A 25,307-nucleotide genomic window follows, 5' to 3' on the forward strand; every position below is an offset into this window, starting at 1 on the left:
TGATTGCTTTATGACCCCTGCATGAAGTGCCTGATCTGCATACCTCTATTGAGCTCCACAAGGTTCAACAATATAAATAATTAAATATGAAATTAATCACAATTTGGAAAATATATATATAATTCAAACACTTATCTGTATAATAATTTATAATCATTAAATAAATAAATTGTTCCAGCTCATGAGCTTCTAAAAGGTTATTTCATCATATTTTTGTAACAGGAAGGTTTTATTTTCTTTTATGATGGAATTAAAAGTGTAACTATGGAAACTTGTTTCTGCACTGATTTATTTTTTGCCATCTCGAAATCAAAATGTATCAATTTCTTCTTAACTCAAAATTTTGAGTTACTCATGAGTAACTTACATTTTTCCCAGAGGCAGAAACAACTTTCCATTATAATCTTTTTCATTTCAATGTAACACATTTTACAGACATTTATAATTATTTGTATTCATCATTCAGTTTTTTTATGGTGTTTAAACAAAAAAGTCTGATAGTATGAATCACCTTCATGGGTTTTAAAATTACATCATTATTTATTGGGTCATTGTTACCACTGAACACTTTGGGGCACCTTCACTTACACCTGCATTTGTCTATACGTGGATATGTTGAGAATAAATGTAGTGCAAACGGCTCATGCTTGACTGAGAAGCACAACCTACAGGATAATATTTAAAGTCAGAGGAGTGTCCAAAGTTTTGGTATGAGGAAAAATACAATAGTTAAGTCAGTGTGCACAAAGTCTAAGAACATATTTCAAAGGGAAGAATGGGCACATGCAAAGAACTCAGTTCTGCATATGATCAAAACTGCTGTGAAGCAATGATTTACATCTACATCAGTATCTGCACGAGGAACACAGGCGGGATGAACACGGGTCACATTACAGTTAGACATTACAGTCAAGGTCCACAATTACATCTATTATTCATTTATGATTAACTGCATACAGAGAAATATACAGTATATACATAACAGCTTCACTATGAATCTAAAATGGGATTCATCCTGCCTGAATGTGCATCATCATATATTCCTCTCTGAATTCTGCCACTGAGCGCTGCAGACAATACTGCCCCTCAGTGGCAGACTAAAGGAATGCAAGTAATGCAGAGTTCAGTATGGACACACATGCAGCAGGGTCCAGGCAACATGCTCAAATCTGTTAGCATTACACCTCAACCACATGGAAACACACTACTGCACACACCCATCACTGGAGACACAGAGGCGCACAGTGAAGTATTCGAGCAGAGGAGAGTCACTAACGCTGGGTCAAGTGAGTGAGGGCAGAAGAACAGGATAAAGGAGACATCCATGGAAGGCACTTTGGAAAGATAAGGAGTTCCACAGTTACATAGCAATAAAAAGAAAATATAACTGGATTGTAAATGTGTGGCAGAAGGGATGAGATAATCATTTGATATGAAATCAGAGCAAAAAGATAGTTAACTTAAATTCCTTGCTGAGGTGGATTTTTGCCATGTTTGGACCATGTGAGGCTTCCGGTTTTCCTCTAATCCCAGTCTCTATCATTAAGCCTTTGCTGTGACTTCATATTTAGTATGAATGGATTACTTAAGCATTTTACCCCCAAAATGACTCTTCTGACTATTACCACTCCTGGTTAGCTTAGCTTGACATGAAGAAGTGCTGCCTGCACAACACATACAGCTTCTTTAGGAAGTTTACATCTTTTAGGTTTCACTGTAAAAATTGAGTTGATTCTTATTTTTACATTTTCTTTTTGGGTTAATTAAAATCTATCTGCTGATGCTGGCAGCCACAGATCAGCCTCTGAACACTGACACCACAGCATAGCATAAAGCTACCTGCACTGAGGTCACAATTCCCTTTTTTCTGTGGACTAAAAACTAAAAACTTGCCAGCAGACCCAAAACCTGGATATTCAGCCAGCCGCAGTCCTTACGCTCAGCTAAGCACCCCCTTCACTAATGCTTAGTAATTCGTTTTCATACATGAAGATGGCATAAATCTTTGCGTACATCCCCTTAAAGAGAACACATGGGAAAATATTGTAATAAAGTTATAAATTTAAATTTCAAAGATTTTGTGTGTATTTCCAGAAAAAGTCTGATAAATAAAAAGTGACCTAAACAGCAGATTAAAATGAATTCTTATTGCCATGAATGCTGTTAGATACTCTCACATAATAAATAAGGTCACAGAATAACATCATGCCTAACATACATGTCATAGATAGAACACATGAATTCAGTGGATCTGAGGCTGTTTATACTGGATGGTTTACACCTTTAGTTTATGTGTAGCAGACAGATCATGACGGCCTTGTATTATTGCTGGTCCAGCACATGGTGCAGGTGGGAGGGGCTTGCTACAGGTATGGAACAGCTCAGTGTTTTTCAGCAGTGCACCACACAAAAGCAGCAGGAAATGAAAGGAGCCGGTGGGAGAGTCGGTTAGTGTGACGTGGAGCTGGACGGGGACGGCCAACGTGCTGCCGTCAGATCGTCACCTCGAACTCACTCTGCCGCCGTTTTCTCGATGTGGTCAGTCAGCAGCTTGTACTGTTCTGCAGAGGGATCAAACACATGTCACAGGAAACACCTTCACATTATTTACACACAGTGTCTGATCACAGACCACATGCGCATCTAAAATTAAAAATTATGAAATGATGTTTGAGGCAGTTGGTTACGTTTTTGGTTACTGTATAATAATTCAAAAGTTACCCGTTTCTATGAGACGGTAACAAAAACACATTGTTGCCTTAAACTAGAGGATTTGAGCTGATAATCCAGCAGGACAAAGACAACATCACTGCTGAGTGTAGAACATAGAGATCCAGGAGCTCTGCACGCTTTACCTTCGTTCAGGTTCCCGATGACCGCCTGCTTCTTCAGGAAGTCATTGCAGAGCTTCTTACTGAGACCAAACGCCAGCATGTTATGAGTGAACGTGCTGAAAGCACACACAGTACCACCTCCTTTCAGTACAAACACAATCAATATTCACTTTTTACCATCATGCACATTCTCAGGGCTGTCACCATAACTGAAACAAATCAATGATAATATATTTTAGCTTATATAATATTATACATGATAATGGATAAATGTTTGAAAACCTTCATACACCCAGATACAGATGTTTTCTATAACATTAATCACTTTAGTGATGAAAAAAAGAGTCGAACCTCACATTTAGTTTGAGCAGGTTTACATCAGAATTCTATATGGATAAAAATATTGAGCCCCGCCTCTTAATCTTCAGGTGTTTGAGTCTCATTGCTGCAGGTGTATTAGAATCAAGAAGCTAGCCGTCCAGTCGGCAGTTCAGCACTGTAAGGCGGCCCTGATATTCCACAATCAGCTGAGCGATGCTACTGCAACACTTTCAGGAACCACAGCAGCTCAGACACTAAGATCAGATCATGTAACGTTACAGCGTGCTGAGGCTCACCAACTCACTGCTGACTGAGCTCCAAACCTCCTACAGTGTGTGTCTGGAGCTTTATGGATGGCTCCGTATGAGCAACAGAAACGTGATGAGACAATCCCAATGTTATTTAAAGGTTTTGGTTTTTAAGGCTCTAATGAGGAGCTCAGATTAGTAATTGATGCAAACATGTTTATTAACGTACTATCACTTCTGTTTGTGTTTTTATTAGTATTTCTGTGATTATGCAGAAATCACTGTGCTGCTTTGGTTACCCCAGCTGGCCGAAGGCGATGTTCTCATCGATTTTGTAGCTGTCCTTCTTCTCCTCGTCCGTCATGTGACACCACTTCTCTCTGCAGCAAAAACACAGCTGGAGTCAGACTTCAGATTCCTCTGACCTTCAGCTGCTCCACAGAAACAGGTCAGGGGTGGGTGTCAAACAACATCACCTGTCACTGCCTGCTGGCTCGTTACAGCCACAGCAACAAAAGAAATGGAGGATTTTATCATTTTACACTGTGAACTAAAGAAAAGCCAAAAAACTAAACCAATGACATCCAACCCTGTAACTGTCACTTTGTGTCAGGATGCAACACAACCAGCCATAAAAATACAACAACAAACGATTCATTCACAAAGAATCATCATTAAGAAACACACGAACAAACATTCAGAAACCTGGAAATGTTTCCACACGTCAATATAACCAAAACATGAGGACATTATTATTATTTCTGATGTGTTCATTTTCTCTCACATGTAGCTCTGCGTGCTCTCTTATTAGGACACTTCTGACTCATTTAGACGTTTGTCCTGAGTTGGATTTTTTTTTTTCTAATACTGGATAAAATAACTAAATAAAAAACTAAAATCAAAGAGTAATGAAATCTCATCTGAGTACCAACAGCTTCTGTCCTGGAAAAAAATGTAATTATAAGATGAAAGTAATATTAATTATTTCCCTTACACCCAGATGGCTGTATGCAAATATTTATTAGATCTATTATTATTATTTTCATTACTATTATAATTGGTTGTATGGAAGTCCAACATGTACAAAACAGTATTTAGAAAGAGGGTATCATTTATCATGTTTATTTATTTAATAACACTTTGAAGTTTCTTAGATTTATTTTCCTCTCATTCCTTTTGCTGCTGCAGGTTTTTCTTAATCTTAATTTCTTTAATATCTACTTTCTAATAATGTTTTGAGACATTTTAATTTTATTGCTGTATATTTAATTACCTGTGTCATGTATGTAACACCTATCCATGCTGTATATTTTATTAAAATAGAAAAACAGAACAAAAAAGTTATGCAGAGTATGTAATAGATTTGGGTCACCCTGCTATCATTTACATGCAACCATTCCGATAATATAAGTGATAGTTTGGAGTCAGCAATGCATTCAATTTACTCAATCAACTGTAAATATCTCAATTTGAGATATCTGCAGCATATTCGTCAAGGTAGAAGTGAAAGAAAACACGTCTCCAAAGATCAAAGTTGTCATGTTTTTAGATACTGTATGTATTTATCTCACGTCCTGGTAATCAGTCTGCAGTGGAAACAGAAGCAAGCACACATAGTGAAACCATTTTTAAACACAGGAAAAGGGAGCATGCAGATGGAGTCAGAAAAAATATCACATGCAAGCAGATTAATGGTGTGAGCATGCAGTGAGCTGTGAAGGATCTGCTGCTCCATCTATAAATACCATCGCAGACATTATACAAGCCCTCTTTGCACATTCCAGATATTAACTGTGGGTGTGATACTTTCACTCGTCAAAGGGAGGCTCAAAAATCACATCACCAGCAGCGTGACAGGACTGCACCAACAAGCCAACAGAAACCAGAAAAATATCAATTATCATCACAAGCAATACAACATCCAGTCTTGCCGTGATTATTATTATGCAGATCTCAGCACAGCCTCTCATTCCACTCTGGTCATACAGTCTGGGGATTCACTAATCGAGGATATCCTCTCACAGTTCACTGGAGCGCATGTGACAAAACAGACCTAGGGCCACTGTCAGACCTCGAGACTCAACCCAATCCTTGCAGGGCTAAACACCAAGCTGCTCTCACATCAAGCCTCAGTAATCGGTCAATTTCTGACATCTTAGATTTTTGATTCCCCGTCTGTCTCTGATTCACCCATCAGAACATCTGGAGAACACGGCTGTCTTGCAGAGAAACTGAAGGTCATCTATCCTGACAACTATGGAGTGTCAGAGTAATCAGCCTGGCACAATATGGTGATGCATTTTAAAAAGCTACCATACAAAGGAATGTAAAGAAAAAGGACAAATCATTGGCTGCTGCCATTCATTGGCCCAGCATGGCCAACATCTTACTGAAATTATGTGATACATCATCCAATTTTCCACTTTTTTAGTCTGCTATAGGTGGGAGATATGCATCAATGATGGAGCACAATTTAATAAATTAAAAATTTGGGTTTTCAAGCCACAGCAATAAAGGTATCCTCAATGTTTAATTAACTGACAGTATATTTTACTTCTGTTTCAAATGGTGGAAAGTTACATAAAAATTATGCAGATACAGATTGGCTTTTTTTGTACAGATGAGGACAGCATTATTAGCCCTCCCATGAATATAATTTCCCAAGTGCTGTTCCACAGATCAAGGAATTTTTAAACACAGGTTTTCCAAACATCCTAGTTTTATTTTGAAGGCTTACATTATGTTACGTTGCACACAAAAACAAAATCCATCCATCCAGGTCAGAAGTTTCAGCCAACCTGATGCTAACAGTCAACTGTGTGTCCTTTTTGCTGGATAATAGCCTGCAGTCGTTTATTGGACTTTTCAACAAGTCTCACACATGTCTCCTGAGCAAACCCAGCCCATTCTTCTTTGGCAGATCTCTCAAGCTCCTCCAGATCTGGTGGCCTTCAGGCACAGATTTTCTGTGGGATTCAAGTCAGATCTTTGTGTAGGTCAATAAAAAAATAAGAACCCCCCCCCCCCAGGTTTCTCTTCAGCACTGTAGCCAGGCTGACAAAGAGTCAGAGATCTGTTGAGCTGAGTATTCCTTTAAATTTAACTAATAAAGACTTCATGAATTTCTTTACAAATAAATTTTTAAACATTAGAGCAGGGGTATTCAACTCCAGGCCTCGAGGGCCGGTGTCCTGCAGGTTTTAGATGTGTCCCTGATCCAGTACACCTGACTCAAATGACTGAATTACCTCCTCAGTCTGCAGTCAAGTTCTCCAGAGTCCTGCTAATGACTTCTATATGTGATTCAGGTGTGTTCCCTACCCCTGCTCCAGAGACTAATGACCTGGATGACTGAGAACCTACACAGACATACAGAGGTTACAGCTACTGCACTGCACTGGTTTGAATCATATTTATCTAATAGACTCCAATTTGTTTATGTAAATGGGGAGTCTTCTTCACACACTAAGGTTAATTATGGAGTTCCACAGGGTTCTGTGCTAGGACCAATTTTATTCACATTATACATGCTTCCCTTAGGCAGTATTATTAGAAAGCATTGCATAAAATTTCATTATTATGCAGATGATACCCAGCTAATGTAAGGGCCTAGATCACCTCTAATTTCCTTCTTGTAAATTCAGATAAAACTGAAGTTCTTGTACTCGGCCCCACAAATCTTAGAAACATGGTGTCTAACCAGATCCTTACTCTGGATGGCATTACTTTGGCCTCCAGTAACACTGTGAGAAATCTTGGAGTCATTTTTGACCAGGATATGTCCTTCAATGCACATATTAAACAAATATGTAGGACCACTTTTTTGCATTTGTGCAATATTTCTAAAATTAGAAACATCCTTTCTCAGAGTGATGCTGATGCCTAGACTGCTGGGGGGTTCCCATAATGCACTGTTTCTTTTCATTCACCTCTTTTCACTCTGTTTATACCCCACTCTATATTTAATCAGTTATTATTAATCTCTGTCTCTCTCCCCCCTCAGCAGATGACCCCCCCTCCCTGAGCCTGGTTCTGATGGAGGTTTCTTCCTGTTAAAGGGAGTTTTTCCTTCCCACTGTCACCAAGTGTTTGTACATAGGGGGTCGTTTAGATTGTTGGGTTTTCTCTGTAATTATTGTAGGGTCTTTACTTACAATATATAGAGACTTGAGGTGACTGTTGTGATTTGGCGCTATATAAATAAAATTGAACTGAATTTCATCCATTGGTGTTGGAGATCTTATCAAAATGCAACACCTTCTGGAAAGCATGTGATTGGCAGCACTTTCATTTTTCAGCATGACAATGATCACAAACACACTGGCAGTGTAGTAAAAGCATCCCTGAATAGAAAAACATGGATCGGCTTCCCCAGAGACCTCAACATTACTGAAGCAGTGTGATTTGGCGCTATATAAATAAAACTGAAATGAATTGCTGGAGGTCAGTATTTTAGGGGGTTAATAATACTGACCCTGGTCATTTTTGTTTTTTCTGAAATAATTCTGTCATTGTGTGCAATTAGAAAAATTTGTGCTTTCTTTAAAAAAATAAATAAATAAAAATTGTATGTTTACAAATGCTATGTTAAAAAAACACTTAGGTAACTTTTGCCAAAAACTTAAATTTCATAGGGCGGCTAAAAAATTTTGTCCTCATCTGTAGTAAAACACACATTTGCATTTTAAGTTCCAATATTTACAAGAAGAAGACCCTTATGAGTGAAAAAACAAGGGAACAGTTTACCCTGCCCGGGATAGGGTTACCGGGGCCCCACCCTGGAGCCAGGCCTGGGGAGGGAGCTCGAGGGAGAGCGTCTGGTGGCCAGGCATTAGCCCGTGGTGCTTGGCCGGGCGCAGCCCGAAGAGGTTACATGGGCCCGCCCTCCTGCAGGCCCACCACCCGCAGGAGGTGTCGTAGGGGTCGGGTGCAATGTGTGTCGGGCGGTGGCCGAGGGCGGAGGCCCTGGCGGACCGATCCCCGGCTATCGAAACTGGCTGTTGGGACATGGAATGTCACCTCTCTGGTGGGGAAGGAGCCTGAGCTAGTGCGTGAGGTTGAGAGATACCAGCTAGACATAGTTGGGCTCACCTCAACGCATGGCCTGGGCTCTGGAACCAGTCTCCTGGAGAAGGGCTGGACTCTGTTCCAGTCTGGAGTTGCCCTCGGTGAGAGGCGGCGAGCTGGGGTGGGTATTCTTGTATCCCCCCGGCTTGCTGCCTGTACGTCGGAGTTTTCACCGGTGGACGAGAGGGTAGTTTCCCTGCGCCTTCGGGCTGGGGAACGGGTCCTGACTGTTGTTTGCGCTTATGCGCCGAATGACAGTTCAGGGTACCCACCCTTTTTGGAGTTGCTGGGTGGGGTGCTGGAGAGTGCTCCATCTGGTGACTCCATAGTCTTGCTGGGAGACTTCAACGCTCACGTGGGCAATGACAGTGAGACCTGGAGGGGCGTGATTGGGAGGAACGGCCTGCCCGATCTGAACCCGAATGGTGTTTTGTTATTGGACTTCTGTGCAAACCACAGTTTGTCCATAACAAACACCGTGTTCGAACACAAGGATGTCCATAAGTGCACATGGCACCAGGACACCCTAGGTCGCAGGTCGATGATCGATTTTGTAATCGTATCATCAGATCTGCGGCCGTATGTTCTGGACACTCGGGTGAAGAGAGGAGCTGAGCTGTCAACTGATCACCACCTGGTGGTGAGTTGGATCAGGTGGCGGGGGAAGATGCTGGACAGACCTGGCACACCTAAACGTATTGTGAGGGTGCGCTGGGAACGCCTGGCAGAAGCCCCAGTCCGGGAGATCTTCAACTCCCACCTCCGGCAGAACTTCGACAGCATTCCGAGGGAGGTTGAGGACATTGAGTCCGAATGGACCATGTTCCGCACCTCCATTGTTGAGGCTGCTGCTCAGAGCTGTGGCTGCAAGGTGGTTGGTGCCTGTCGTGGTGGTAACCCCCGAACCAGATGGTGGTCACCGGAGGTGAAGGGAGCCATCAAGCTGAAGAAAGAGTCCTATCGGGCTTGGTTAGCCTGTGGGACTCCGGAGGCAGCTGACAGGTATCGACAGGCCAAGCGGAATGCAGCTCGGGTAGTGGCCAAAGCAAAAACTCGGGTGTGGGAGGAGTTTGGTGAGGCTATGGAAAAAGACTTTCGGACGGCATCGAAGCGATTCTGGCAAACCGTCAGGCGACTCAGGAGGGGAAAGCAGTGCTTCACTCACACTGTTTATAGTGCGGGGGGGGGTGCTGCTGACTTCAACTGAGGCTATAGTCGGACGGTAGAAGGAATACTTCGAGGACCTTCTGAATCCCACTGACACGCCTTCTGTAGTGGAAGCAGAGTCTGGGGATGAGGGAGATGACTTGACCATCACTGGGGGAGAGGTCACTGAGGTAGTTAAACAACTCCTTGGTGGCAGGGCCCCTGGGGTGGACGAGATTCGCCCTGAGTTCCTGAAGGCTCTGGATGTTGTAGGGCTGTCTTGGTTGACACGCCTCTGCAACATCGCGTGGAGATCTGGGGCAGTGCCATTGGATTGGCAGACCGGGGTGGTGGTCCCCATCTTTAAGACGGGAGACCGGAGGGTGTGCTCCAACTTTCGGGGGATCACACTCCTCAGCCTCCCCGGTAAGGTCTATGCCAGGGTGCTGGAAAGGAGGGTGCGTCCGTTAGTCGAACCTCGGATTCAGGAGGAACAATGCGGTTTTCGTCCTGGTCGTGGAACGCTGGACCAGCTCTTTATCCTCTCAAGGATATTCGAGTGTGCGTGGGAGTTTGCCCAACCAGTCTACATGTGCTTTGTGGACTTGGAGAAGGCATTCGACCGTGTTCCTCGGGGTGTTCTTTGGGAGGTTCTGCGGGAGTATGGGGTGTCTGGCCCATTGTTGCGGGCCATTCAGTCCTTGTACAACCACAGTGAGAGCTTGGTCCGTATAGCCGGTAATAAGTCGGATTTGTTTCCTGTGGGTGTTGGACTCCGTCAGGGCTGCCCTTTGTCACCGATTCTGTTCATAATTTTTATGGACAGAATTTCTAGGCGTAGCCAGGTGGCGGAAGGCTTCTTCCTCGGTGGCCTCAGAGTCTCATCTCTGCTTTTTGCAGATGATGCGGTTCTGTTGGCTTCATCAGGGGGGGGCCTCCAGCTCGCAGTGGAACGGTTCGCAGCCGAGTGTGAAGCGGCTGGCATGAGAATCAGCACCTCTAAGTCTGAGGCCATGGTCCTCAGCCGGAAAAGGGTGGAGTGCCATCTCCGGCTCAGGAACGAGTTCTTGCCTCAAGTGGAGGAGTTCAAGTATCTCGGGGTCTTGTTCACGAGTGATGGGCGAAGGGAACGGGAGATCGACAGGCGGATCGGGGCTGCTTCTGCAGTGATGCGGACGCTGCACCGGTCCGTCGTGGTGAAGAGGGAGCTTAGCGTAAAAGCGAGGCTCTCGATTTACCGGTCGATCTACGTTCCTACCCTCATCTATGGTCATGAGCTTTGGGTAGTGACCGAAAGAATAAGATCGCGAATACAAGCGGCAGAAATGAGTTTCCTTCGAAGGGTGGCTGGCCTCTCCCTTAGAGATAAGGTGAGGAGTGCGGCCATCCAGGAGGGGCTCAGAGTAGAGCTGCTGCTCCTCCACATCGAAAGGAGCCAGTTGAGGTGGCTCGGGCATCTGATTAGGATGCCTCCTGGCCGCCTCCTGGGTGAGGTGTTCCGGGCATGTCCCACCGGGAAGAGGCCCCGTGGTAGACCCAGGACACGCTGGAGAGATTATGTATCTCGGCTGGCCTGGGAACGCCTTGGGGTCCCTCCGGATGAGCTGGAGGAGGTGGCTGGGGAGAGGGAAGCTTGGGCTTCTCTGCTTAGGCTTCTGCCCCCGCGACCCGGCCCCGGATAAGCGGAAGAAAATGGATGGATGGATGGATATTTACAAGAATAATATATAAAGTGAATCTGCAGTGAAACTAATCTTCATTTCTTCAAGCGTGACAAACAATCCAATGGTAATGCTTTTTAACTGGGGGAACACGAGGCAAGCTAAATGCTCACAGGGACCTGGAGACAACCCGAAGCCACTTTACTCACCAAGTCCCGACAGAGACGTTCTCCTCTAATAAACCTGCGGCAGCATTTAGCATCAAATATGCCAGTTATTCAGTGCTACTGATACTTTAAAGGAGACCTGATATTACCTTTGTTTCATATTACTTCTAACTCATAATGTAAAAAAATAGTCTTTGGTAGTCAAAAGCTCAGACTTCACGCTGCTCTAAACACCTGATTCTGAGTGTTTCATTTTCTACATTGTGGCATCAACTCTTCCTTTTGGTAATTGTACACATTCTTGCAGTTTACGCTCAACATACAAGTAAGTGACGGTGGAGGGAGCGCCTATGCATTTATTTATAGTTAATTTCCTCTTAGTCACAATTTTAGTGCATTTCCTAAACATAAACCAAGTAAAAGTGGCTTACTTGGTTTATTTTTATAAACAGTTTGTATTTTAAATGTGCTTTTATGTTACTAAAAAACAGTTAGTTGTTCTAACATTCACCGAACAGCAGTAATTGTTGCAGTTGCTGTGGACGTTTGTGCCGTCAGCGTTCGGGATTAGATTCTATATTTGGGCTTAAACATATGGACGGATTTGTGAAGTCAACACTTCCTACCAGGAATGATAAATTAAGCTACTCAGTAAATTCACAATTCCTTCACCACAATAACAAGATGAGGCAGTTCTCACAAGCTGCCCCTCAGCAGGCTTCCAGAACTTGGCCAGTTAGAGGAAAGTGGCCTTTAAGATGCCCATTTCAATTAAAGGGGCTGCAAATTAAAAACACAGATTATAATGCAAATAAGCATAAGACATTCTCTTTGAGAAAAAAATGTAAAGCATGTTCTTCACCTGATAGTTTAGCTTCACTGAATCAACCACAGATACCAAAGACTGTGGTGCCGTTTACACGAAGCCGTTTTCACTGGAAACGGTGTCGTTTTGATGCGTTTCAGCCTTTCGTTTACACGATGGCGTTTCAGAAACGATCCGCGTTTACACGAGGACATGTGAAACGATGAAAACGATGTAGTTCCCATGCCAGGCCACAAGGTGGCGTTGGTTTTCTCTTTGCAAAGTTTGTTTACGCAAGACGCGCATGCGTGGAGTGACACAGTAGGTAGTGCGGCAAATTGTTCATTACTTACAAAACGGCCAATGTGAGAGGTTTTGTGTGGACCGATGATGAGGTTGGATCGCTGCTGCACACAACGCTGAATTACAAAACGGTAAAAACACAGGAAAAGCATAAGAAGCACTCGTGAATCCGCGAGTACTGTTTATCAGTTTGCGCGTGTGCGAAAAACTGGCCGTCGCAACCATAGTGCGCATGTGCGAGTCGAGCGTTTTCAAATCACCCCGGTTTCAAGTGTTTACACGAAAACGCAAGCCGGTGCGTTTCTGAAACGCTCCACTCTGGACCCCGTTTCAGAAACACATCGTTTTCACTCTGTTGTCGTGTAAACAGAAGGGCGAAACACATCAAAACGACACCGTTGTCGTGTAAACGCAAGGCCGAAACGCATCAAAACGACACCGTTTCAAAATGAAAACGGTCTCGTGTAAATGGCACCTGTACTGTGTACAAAGAGACAACATGAAAGTCAAGTGAAGCCATAATATGGAGGAAATGGGCACTGCTACTTTTTGCTATGTAAAACTAAAGCCTATGCTACAGAGACCTTTCATATCAAGCACAGCAAACTACAGGGGAAAAGTACATTTAGCTAACTAGACAGCTAAGATTTACTAATCGTGACAACATATTACACGGTTAGCATTTATTTAACAAAAACTAAGCTAAAATGCAGAAACAGCTTGTTTTATGGCCACAGTGTGTGACCACCATCTTCTGATGGCTGCTTCCAGCAGGATAACACACCACGTCTCAAAGCTCAGATCATCTTAAACTGGTTTCCTGAACATGAGTACTCAAATGGCCTCCACAGTCCCCAGAGCACCTCTGGATGTGGTGGAACAGGAGATTCACAGCATGGACGTGCAGCCAACACATCTGCAGCAGCTGTTTGATGCTGTCATGCCAACATGAACCAAAATCTCTGAGGCATGTTTCCAGCAGCTTGTTGAAGCTCTGGCCTGAATAATTAAGGCAGAGTTGAAGTCAAAAGGGGGGTCCAACCAAGTACTAGCATTGTGCACCTAATAAAGTGGGCAGTGAGCGTAGTTTGGTTTCTGTTTCATAAGTTAGCAGGAAGTGGTGACGTATGATCTGCGGTCTTTATAAAGTGTATGTTAGTATGAAGTATGGCAGCAGCAGAGGTAGAGTTGGAGACCCGGATTGCTGCACCCAGTAAACCCCTTCAGGTTTAGTAATCATGAAGATCTGTAACAAAGCTGTAAGACAGCTGCTCCTGTCATCTCCACCTCAACTCATCTTTGCTTTTTTAGGGCAGCGGACAAACAGAGGGACAGACCTCACATCTTTCTCTTCATCCTGCGTTCCCCTGCCCGGCAGCAAGGCACAAGGAAACAAAGGGTTAAAGTCAGCATGCAGAGAAAGAGAGAAAAATAGCAGCTTATAGAGAGGGAGAAGGAGAGGAGAGAGGAGGGGAGGAGAGAAGAGAGAACAGGTAGAGATAACACAGAAGGGAAAGGAGGAGGAAGAAGAGAGGAGAGAAAAGGAGAGGGGAGTACAACTAACAGTACTGCAGTACTACAGGTTTTTGAATATTTTATTTAAACAGAAAGTGACACAGCAGTAGTGACCCACTTAATTTCTAGAGATTAAAATTTCCATAATCTACACAACTCTGTAAGATGCTATTTAAAATGTCGCCCATTGTTTCCTCAGACTCACCTCGTGGTCGGTGATCTTTTCTTCCTCTCACAATGGACGGCATCAAAAAACGCAGCGTTCCAAAATCTGAGTGTATGCCTGAGAGAAAGAACAATGACACGTTTCATTCTTCCTGCCTGAACGTCTCCACCAAACTGAGATGATGCAGCAAATTACAGCTAGAAACTAGAAAAAGCATTTCCTGAAGAAAATGCACTGTGAATGCTGCAAGCTAAAAGATTGCAGCTGAAATGCTAAGAAATGCTTCAAAGAGCTGAAACTTTATTTGCTGAATGAGCTTCAACAGCTGAACTGCTGAACAGCTGAATAGCCGAAAGGCTTGGCTTTATTTTAAAGCTTAAATGGTGTCTCTAGCTAAATGTATGCTGAAGTTATTCTATTTCAAAACACAGCTGAACAGCTGGACTGCTGGACAGCTGAACTGCTGGATAGCTGAACAGCTGGATAGCTGGAAGGCTTGGCTTTATTTTAAAGCCTAAATGGTGTCTCTAGCTGAAATGCCAGGAAATGCTCCAAAGAGCTTAAATCTGGCTAAAAGAGTTTAAGCTGGTGAATGAATGCTCAATGGAAGATTTTTAAAGTTTGGAGTAAAGTGGGACTTGAACCTGCTCTGTTTGCTTCTTGTGCATTGATGGTCCCCTTTTCTACCACTGAGCCAACAGTAGTGTCACACAAGCAGTGAGGTTTGCAAGCATACATATTGGAGAGCTCTGCCAAGCTGAATGCTTGTAAATGCGCCAATTGAAAACACCTGCCAGGTGCACTGCTTACCTGCTGAGATGCATGCACTCTGTCAAATTTGCCTTGGCGCACCTGTCAAATAACTACTTCTAAGTCAAAAACCGTAGCTCCTATCAAAATCCTTTTTGGACTGTGAGCGTCACAAGGACCTGCTCTAAACAGTGGTGTAATTTTTATTTTCCTGGGCTCAAAAGTGTGGCTGTGGGAGCAGTTTAAAAAAGGTGCTCATTTCTGCTTTGGAGAAAATCACCTCTCTGAAATTACTATGGAGGTTAATGAAGGAGTTGGAAGGTACTCCCTCTGTTTGAATGCTTACAGTTTAAAAAGTCTACATTTGACAGGGTTTAGAGATACATTGTTTGAAAGTAGAGAGGCAGCTCTACATTTTGAGCATAAAATGATGGCTGTAGCACAAACAGTGTGGACACAGCAGCAGTTTAAATATAAAATTTCCACCTGAAAGTTTTGAAGTCTCCCACTCTACTAATCAGGCTCCCACTCTAGCAAACGCAATACACAACCATTATAAACTCTGAAACGGCTGAAAAAACACCTTAAACTTAAACGCTCACTGTGCTTAAACCGTAAAAGATTTTGAAACACCAAGTAATAGCTGAATAGCTGAAAGGCTTGGCTTCATTTTAAAGCTTAAATGGTTTTTCTAGCTGAAAGTATGCTGAAGTTATTAGCTTTTAAAGCCTGAAAAGATCTGAAAAGGATTTGAAACTTCCCCATTCATTTTGAATGGCAAAAATGAAGATTATAAAAAGTTAAATATCTTAAAAAGTATAAAGGTTACAAAAAAGAAAAGTAATAGCATAAATCTCCAGAACAGGCTGAATGTTTTGATACCAGAACGGTGTCTGTAGCCCAAACGCCGCTTGAGTTTTTAGCGACCGAAGGTTTTTGGAGTAGAAGAACAATACTGTGAATGCTTTGCAGGATTCACAGTAATAACCTGTCACTGCTACAGGCTAAATAAGACTGTTGCTAATCTGTGGTATGATTCACACTGCAGTGCTAACCATTTCTAACATCTGCACATCTGGGGTCAAACTGTGAAAGTGGGGGAATGTTAACACGTAAAAACAGCTTTTTGAAAGTAGCTGTAAACCAAACAGAGCTACAACCAAAGTGCAGCATGTGGCAGTCGCAGTGTCTGAATTCATAAAAGCGCTGGCGTGTCATCCTGTCTGTGAACACGACGGCTCAAAAAACTTTGTAGGGGTGCAGAGGTTTGACCTCTGACCTCTCCTTCAAGGTCAAATAAGGTCAAATTTTCATAAAACTATTCAAACTATTCTTAACAATAACAGCAATGATAGTTTTTCATATCGTCACTTCTTCATTTATGGTGGTGCTATTTCACTGTCACCGCTTTTTTATAATGTCCATTATAAAAGTTTATATTTTATATCATATTATTTGATTAGTATTTAATATCACCACCACAGCAATGCTTTATCTTTGTCACTCTTTACTTCAGTCCTTAACGTTTTTGCTTCTGTCACTTTCGGTTCAACATTGTTATTTTATGATAATTCTCATTTTATATGATTGCTTCATTTCATAGTCACGGTTCAAAATGTCATGATGTCGCACAGCTGTAATGCCACAGTCACGCTTTCATGGACTCTCTGCAGCCCTGTGAAAAACTCTGCACCCCATGATTCACGACTCGATGCAGTCATGTGAGCACCCGTGACTGTTTCTTACCAGATAGGCTGCTGCTTCAGGTGAGTGTACAGGTACACCTTTTCTCCTTTCTTTTCTGCTGGAACTTCTGACACTGAGGAGGAAGAGGAAACATAACAGATTCAGGTTCATTTCTAGCATTTGAGCAGCAAAGAGAAAAGGTGATTTCTGAGGTACTACACCTGGGGATTTGGGCTTTGTCTCACCTGGACTTTCCCCATCACTACAAAAGAGATTGTAAGAATAAGGAACAGGACAACATATGACAGTGTTAATGAAAGGGAATCAAAGGAGGAGGTACATATGCTCACTCTGACTTCGGAGCCATTGAGCTCCTCAGCTTGCTCTCCAGGCCCCCAAAGAAGCCTTTGACGTCAGTCCTAGATGTGTGTTTAAGGAGGCGCTCAGCAGCATCTTTCTTCCCCGACAACCAGGTGTTAGCTTTGTTGAGATAAGAGTCCAGACCAGCTGGAGCACCGCTGCGATCCAGCAACTCTGAAGGAGACGGCTGAGATTTCCCTGAAAAGGAAAGTTCAAAACATCGATCTCAACAAGGCATCAAAAAAATGTTTTTTATAGTTATTAAAATGGGCCTTTTTGTGCTTGCTGTAGTTATTCTGACATGTAAAGGGCGGGTCAGGCTGGGCAGAGAACAGTGCCTGACAGCAGCTACCTGCTGTTTAGCTTCTGAAGCCAAGCTTATTTTCATAGGTGTTCACTGACACAGCAAGCTAGGACACTCAGCACTGTGCATACCACCCTGAATTTTCCACGAGGCAAAACCAATGTCGTCATACTCAATCACAATAATTTTGCTGCTTCGATCATGAACAAATTTTTCTATATTACAGTCACATTGCACTCTCATTTTTTGTAGACGATTGTGACTTATCCATAAGGTTAGACACAAATATGTGACTCACAATGCTAAAGAATCTTTTTACAAAATCCTGGATGCAGATCATGATCCAGATCACCACCAAAATGTAGACAATTACTGCTTGTACCACCCCCATTCATTTTCCATTTATAATTTCCTGAGTTATGCTATCAGACAGACACACCAATGTGAGCGAATACATCAGCTCCCTCTGCCGATTGATGGGCGTGGTTAAAAACAGGGCTGTGAGAAATTTCATGAAGTAAAGCTTTACTTTGGCCAGGAGCATTTCATGAGCTGGAAATGAAAACAGTAATCAGTGTGAAAGACTGTGTTCACAACAAAAAAGCAGAAACATGCTGTTACTTTGTGTTTCAGTTTGCAGGCAGACCTCAGCTTGTCACTTTGTGATGTAGTGAAAGTTTTTATAAGCAGAAAAAATATTTAACTCAGCAGATGTGCGTGCAGACACGCTGATGCAATGTAGTGTGTCACAGTGGTGTACTAATCACTCCGTGCTTCCTGCTTGCATAAGCACAAACACCACCTTAATTTGTGGTGCTGCTGCAAGAGAAACCACAGAGCCAACCCCTGATGGCAGCATTCCCTGAATCAGCACTGAGGCGCTGCTCGCCTTTTGCAGTAAAGAGCTGCAAAGACGGCTCAACAGCATGTGGTGTTCCTCTCAACGAGCGACAGTTTAGAGTTGCTCTAAGGTGACATACACAGCGAGATGATGTTTACAATAAGTTCATTTGATCTTACCAATGTAATAATAGGTGAAGCACATGGTCATGAGGTTTTTTGCTGGGCTGTAATCGTCCATCTGGTAACACCTGTAATAAACAGCATTTCTTTACAGATCATCCTATTAAATAATTAATGTATAAATGAAACATTATGTACAGTACGCAGAGGGATATTTTTAGTACACTTGGAATTTAAACAAAGAGCACCAAAGCTGAATTTTCTGAAATCTGGAGAGTTAGACAAAAACCCACCCAAATTTCACTTTGAAAATGGCATTAATATTTGATAAACTCTGCCTCAGCATTTTAATCAGTTTGTTACCCTGTACAGTTTTGAGCAAACATCTTGTGCCACCCCTTGTTTCTTCATATTTTTTAGGAAAATGGGAGATTGAATTATACAAACTGTTTTTGCCTTAGGTACTGTATTTCCATTCACATTTACATGTTTCATTAAATCTCTTGCTGTGACCTCCTTTATTCTGAACTCTCTGAGCAGCTTCCTGTAATTGCTTTAAGCAGTCTTCAGGAACGGTTCTCCAGGCTTCTTGAAGGACATTCAGAGCAATTCTTTGAATGTTTCTGCCTTTGGTTCTGTTCTCTGTCAGGATGATCTCACACTGCTTCAGTAATGTTGAGGTCTCTGGGGAGGCCGATCCATGTTCTTCTATCCAGGGATGCTTTTACTACACTGTGTTTGTGATCATTGTCATGCTGAAAAATGAAAGTGCTGTCAATCACACGCTTTCCAGAAGGTGTTACATTTTGATAAGATCTCCAACACCAATGGATGAAATTCAATTCAATTTTATTCATATAGCACCAAATCACAACAAACAGTCAACACAAGGCACTTTGTATTGTGGGTAAAGACCCTACAATAATACAGAGAAAACCCAACAGTCTAAACGACCCCCTATGAGCTGCACTTGGTGACAGTGGGAAGGAAAAACTCCCTTTTAACAGGAAGAAACCTCCAGCAGAAACAGGCTCAGGGAGGGGGGGGGGGGGGTCATCTGCTGTGAGGGGGCTGAGGGGAGAGAAAAGACATGCTGTGGAAGAGAGCCAGAGATGAATTAATGATTAAATGCAGATTTGAGTATAAACAAAATAAATAAGGTGAATGATTGCAGCCCCAAACTTGACAGAGCCTCCACAGTGCTTTACAGATGGCTGCAGACACTCACTGTTGGACCTCTCCTGACCTCCGTGCACATTGATCCATCCCTCCATCAGACCTGCTGCCACTGATGTTCAGTGCAGTTCTTGTGTAATGTGGCAGAATGGCTTCCTGACAGCCGCCCTTCCCCTGAGAGCATTTCTGATGAGGCTTCAGTGAACAGCAGATGGATCAGCTGAAGGTCCAGATGATCTCTCCGGTCCTGTCAGGTCTCTGCTGGAATTGTTTTTCATTTCTTCAGGACATGACTTTTCATTTTTTTAGGCCTGCAACTTCTTTTGCACAGCATGCTGAAATTTGCCAAGTTTTCAGCTAGAAGCTCTTTGGAAATCACCTTGTTGGTGTAAAAATACTATTTTATGTTGTCAAAATGAGTTATCTTTGACATTTTTCATAGATTCAGCTAAAGAAATGGGAACAAACTGTATGAAAGGCTACTGGTAACAAAGTACCTAAAGCTACAACTTAAAATTGGTCCTCTGCTAAGTTGTCTGTTATGTATAGACACAACACTGGTCCATCTCTTGAGTTAGGAACTTTTTTTATGCTTGAAGTATTGCAGTATGAAATGGTCATGCACGAGGACTGGACTGAAAATGAGTGAAAAGCAGCCAATGTCCACAGAGGAACTTTGAAACACCTTCAGGAGAACTGATGCTCAACACTGCCTTAAAACATTAAAAATCTGGCTGCTTGGAAGCAAAATATAAATACATGAGGGGTGGCTCAAGACTTCTGCACAATACTTTAATTTCAATGTTTACCTCTTAGCTTTCTGCATTTCATGCCATGGTTTAATTTTCTAATATAACTTTAATTACCTGAAGTCACTTTTAATGTCACAATGTACTGAAAAATATAATTATTGTTTATTAAATATGGAATAATGTTCTTCAAATTACCTTGAAAATACATTAAGTCTATAAAAAGAAACTAGAGCCAGCTGGAGCAGCATATGCCAGAAGCAGGCCTGATTCCAGCTCTGTTTAAAAACTTATAGTACACTATTTATGTGACCACTTATTCAACATGATGGCTTCAGTTAAAAATTCAACAGTAGCATATTTATAGACATTTAAGTCAAGTACAGTAAGACCATATTTACTCACTCAAACAGTACAACAGCAAAAGACTGCACCAGTCTGTAGAAGGTGGCTTCACTCACACATTTTGAGTGGCAGCGCTGTGAAAAGAGACACACTTTTGTCATTCCAAGGAAACGTAACGACACACAGAACTTTGGATTTCATGACATGAGGAGTTAAAGACCTGCAATAAAACATATCGCACATTTTTTAAATGTTATTTTAGCCATTATGAACACATCAGCGTCAAACAGGAAAACAATTCAAAGGTAATTTCAAACTTAAAGTCAAATCAAAACAGACTTTTCATCATAAAAAAAATATTAATAAATCTGCTGAGATGCTGTTTTTTTTGTTTGTTTGTTGGGGGGGGGGGGGGGGGGGGGTTTCTTTTGGAAAAAGTTATAATTTCAAACACAAAACAAAGTTCACTGTAGGGTCTTGTGTTATTCTATCATCAGTGGTTTGTGCCTGTGTGTCCCAAACCTGCTCTACACATGGTTCATAGGTCCAGTCCATAGAGAGGGGGTCATTTTATCATTTACTTTTAAAAATGGACTCTTTGTATCAGATGACAAATGTCCAGAAAACAGGAACAAATTTTCATGTAAAATTTGTTTGACGTTAGCGAGCTAATCCTCGCCAGCTAGCTCAGCATTTGTGTTTTATTTCTGCAACATGGAGTGCCCAAGATGCTGAAATTAATAAACATTTTTATTTTCAACACAACATTGTAATATGTTCAGCTCAGGCTGAATGAACAGGGTTGAAGTGCAGAGGCAGTGTGGGGGCAGCAAAGGGTCATGGAAGCCTACTAGTCAGATGTCTGAAGCACGTCACCTGGCTCCTTTCCACGTGGGGGAGCAGTGACTGAACCCCTCACCCCAGGTGTGTTAATATACACCTGAATGCTCCAGATCACCAAACTGGCAAACGTTATACAGGTGCTCACACATGCTGATAATCTATAAAGAGTGTCCGTCTGCATTTTGACTTTTCTAAATAATGACACAGTTGTTTTTCATCTAAGGCCATCTCTAAGTAATCTTAAGACCTACTGGTATTTATACAATGTCCTGATATATCAAACCTTAGCACTGAAAGAGGGTGACTGCAGATCCAGGCTCTAACGGCATTGTTTACACAACATCAAATCAAATCATAGTTTATTTGTCACATGCATGGTCATACAAGGTACAACTAGCAATGAAATGCATCCCAACTGTTTAGGAAAAGGTTATAAATCTTTCTTTAAAATAAAGGACATTTGCTGTCATGTTCTGTTATTAATGCAGCTACTCCCCCCCCCTTCCCTTTCCTGGTCATATCTCCTGCCCCCCCCTCCACACACACACACACACACACACACACACACACACACACGTAGGGTGTAGGGTGGAGAGGCTACATGCAGAGCCACGCGGCCACTTGCCTCTCTTTTTTTAATTGCACTATAGTCATTATAATTCACAACACATACACACATACTACAAGATATACATAGGACCTTTGGGGCAGGCATGTTACATAGAGGTTGATGAGATGGGGCCGCTGGCTCCATTCAGATCCTCTTTACTGTCTGTCCCCAAATTTTATTTGCACTTTAGACATGGAGGGTTTTGGGGGGGCAGTGTGGGCGAGCACTGACGTCCAGCAGTTAGTGCTTGTGGCACAACTGCCCCCTCAATTTTAACTGCACCCTACACACCTCATTCATTCACAACATAAACACATACACTTACAAGTTGGGCGGGGGGAGGGGGGGCGGGTCATCTCACACCCCGATTTCTTACACCTTGCCCGGGGTGGGGGTCGGGTGGTTCCTTGGGACCGGGCTGGCGGCGTCTTGGGGTCACTGTTGGCCCTGGGGTGGTTTCCACTCGCCCCATCTTCAGAGGGTGGGTAGCTATGGATGAATGTGTGTCTTTGTATTCGTCACAGTCTTCGTGAGTATGGGTGGGCGAGTGGATGTGTACGTATGGTGTATCTATGTTTATATGTGTGTGTGGGTGAGTGTGTTTGTGCATAAATGTGTACACGGGTGTGCTTGCGGGTGTGCGTGTGTTTGTATGTTTGGCTGGACTTGGGTCTGGGCCTGTGCCTTGCCTCCTGGCCGCTCCTTGCTGGTTGCCCCCCCCCCTGCCCCCCTGGGGTGTGGGTACCTCCGGGTTCCTGGGTGGGGCTGGATGTTCTGATGTGGGTGGTGACCTGCTTCCCTTGGGGCTGTGGCGCGGGGCTGCATTGGCTTCTTCGGCGTGGGGGGGGCTCTGTGGGGGCTCGGGCGGCCCTCGGGTGCAGGGGGGCTGGCCGCTGGGGGGGGGCTGGCTTCTCGTTGCCTCAGGTTCTCTGGTGTCCTTGCTCCTTGACTGCGGGGACTCCGTCTGAGACCCTCCTCCCCCGTCTGCTGGGAGGGGTGTACGGTTGTCTTTAGAATGAGTGGCCGCGGGTCTTCGTAGGTCTTGATGGGCTGCTGGTGGCCTGGGCTACCTGGGGTTCTCTTTGCCTGCCTCTAGCTTCTGGTGGGCGGGGCTGCGGCTTTCTGCCTTCATTGGTAAGCACATTTCATGACACAAACACATACACCCACATAATAACACAAATGGTTGGTTTGTGTAACTATGCTTCTGCTTTTATTTTGTTTTCCCCACACAATCTTTAATTTTGCAAATATTGTCAATATCTTATGTTTAACAAGTGACAAACTATTTGGTTTACCTACTTGCACTCTTTCCTGTTTCTTTTTTCTATTTTTCTCTTCTTTTTCCCTGATAAAAATGACAGTCTCTGGCTTTCCAGGAAATTACTGAGCCTTTTGCTGTTGTATATTTGTGAGATATATTTGTGAGATTGATGCTTTTTGTAACAATCAGCGGGCTCATAGTTGCAAACATTAAAACAGTCAGAAAGAAGAACATGTCATTGGTCGGGGCCTGCTAATGGAAAAAAAATAACAGACTTATCGCTGATGCCACTGGTGAGCCATTTCCTGGTGATGTGAGAACCTCAAGAAGGCCAGAGGGAATTAAATGTACACAAGCAGTTTTATCAGCACTACCCAATTTTACAGCAAGGTTTTTATAGTTCACTTGAAACATTCACTCTTGTGTGTTTCCCATTTTTGACTCTAAACAAACCTGACAGCTCTGCACCATCTAGAACTTGGATCTCCAATTTCTTGTCACAGGTCAATGTGACAGAACAGGTGCCAGAGAATCTCTGAACTCCAGAGAGAGAAAACTGAGGGTCCAGAGAGAGCTTGAAACACTGGTAATCACAACGACTCTTCACAAGGAAATAAAAACGTGCAGATCTCAGAAGAGCTACAGCAAATGCTCAAGTAAGGAAAGGACTTAAGGAACCAGATAGAGACTGCAAACCTCAAGACCTTCAACATGATAGACTCTGACTGACAGCTCCGGAAAGAAAAGGCACTGAGAGAGAGGAGCAAGTGGCAGCTGATCAAATTAATGAGGCACTTTTCTGAAGACTGGAGGAGGTCCAGGATATAAATACCTAATCTTTGGTCAGAGAAATGCTATCAGCTGGCAGCAGGACACTGGCTGATAAGCTGAAAGAGCAACAAAAACAAGTGGGCCTTTAGAGCGCTGCTGTCAAATGTTTTACTCATACAATATGTGATATATTGTGGCTGGAGGTCAACCATCCCTGAACTGATACGTTTTGAAGTTTCAGAAGAATTGGCCAATGAAGGGCGCCTGGGTGGCTTAGCGGTGAAGCCGGCAACCACATACATATGCTGCGGTGCGGGCGGCGTGGGTTCGCGTCCCGGCCTGTCGCCAATTTGCCCGCGTGTCTTCCCCTGTATCTTTCCCCCATTTCCTGTCTCTCTCCACTGCCAACAAAAGCCGCTGTGGCCAAAAATGCAAAAAAAAAAAGAATTGGCCAATGAATAAGGAAGGACAGTTCCTTCATTTTTTGAGTAGCGGACATTATAAGGAAAAAAAATGTTACAATCAACTGTCTAAAAAGTCAGTGGTACATTAGAGTGCTCAGCCTACAACATGGACCCCAGTAAACTGAATGCTGTTTCTGAATCATCTGCAGCAGATGCACAGTTTCCATCTCTGCTCAAGGTTGTTTTCCAAGAAGTCAAAATGACAGCAGCAATCAGAGTGCTCCAATATCAAAGCTCTGCAGAAACTGGCTTCCTTTAGATTCCTCCATTTGCCCAGAGGCAGTTCATCGTTTTCTTCTCACGACGCTGACTACCCTACAGCTCCCGAGCAATAATGTGGACTAGCCTGTTGTGGTTCAGTACTCCTTTGTTTTCTCCTTGTATTCTGCCATGTTTTATTCTTAATGTCCCCTAATGCCCCTCCTCACATCAAGATCATGTTTTTAGTGTGACAGTCACTTCTGAAACCAGATTCCTCCAACTTAGAAGAGAATAAAGTAGAAACTGACCTGTTTTTGTTTGCTTAGTGCTTATGGTATATTATGGGTATGACATGGGACCATTTCATCATTTCTCCACACTTACCTGAGCGCTGACGTACTTGGCAAACCACTCCCTGCCTTTTCCATTCTCTCCACTGCACAGCTCTCCAAAACGAGCCTTCTCTTCTTGGTCAAAGTCCTCTCTGTGAAAACATGGGTGAAAAAAAATCATTACAGGCGTGATTTACAGACCCTGTGAAAAGACACTTCACTTCAAATCCAAAAATCCAAGCAAAAGTACAAAAGA

General features: G+C 43.1%; 1 protein-coding gene across 3 annotated transcripts in view; it reads right to left on the reverse strand.

Annotated features, from left to right (window-relative positions):
* Positions 1–206: 206 nt before the first annotated feature.
* kiaa0513 (KIAA0513 ortholog) overlaps positions 207–25,307 on the reverse strand; it is a 54,751-nt gene continuing 29,650 nt past the window's right edge. Inside the window, exons 3-13 of one of the 3 annotated variants that reach the window (XM_030731673.1) lie at positions 25,104–25,203; positions 20,627–20,700; positions 18,354–18,424; positions 17,020–17,227; positions 16,915–16,931; positions 16,730–16,802; positions 14,273–14,350; positions 13,890–13,919; positions 3,703–3,783; positions 2,856–2,950; positions 207–2,561 (exon numbers count right to left, since the gene is read on the reverse strand). In XM_030731673.1, coding sequence (XP_030587533.1) covers positions 2,512–2,561; positions 2,856–2,950; positions 3,703–3,783; positions 13,890–13,919; positions 14,273–14,350; positions 16,730–16,802; positions 16,915–16,931; positions 17,020–17,227; positions 18,354–18,424; positions 20,627–20,700; positions 25,104–25,203 — 877 coding nt within the window. In that variant the 3' untranslated portion in view covers positions 207–2,511. Of the gene's footprint in view, positions 2,562–2,855; positions 2,951–3,702; positions 3,784–13,889; positions 13,920–14,272; positions 14,351–16,729; positions 16,803–16,890; positions 16,932–17,019; positions 17,228–18,353; positions 18,425–20,626; positions 20,701–25,103; positions 25,204–25,307 lie in introns of all 3 variants that reach the window. The other 2 variants (XM_030731672.1, XM_030731675.1) reach the window with 2 other exon arrangements.

This window comes from Archocentrus centrarchus, chromosome 6 (genome assembly GCF_007364275.1).
Source record: "Archocentrus centrarchus isolate MPI-CPG fArcCen1 chromosome 6, fArcCen1, whole genome shotgun sequence".
Taxonomy (NCBI): Eukaryota; Metazoa; Chordata; class Actinopteri; order Cichliformes; family Cichlidae; genus Archocentrus; species Archocentrus centrarchus.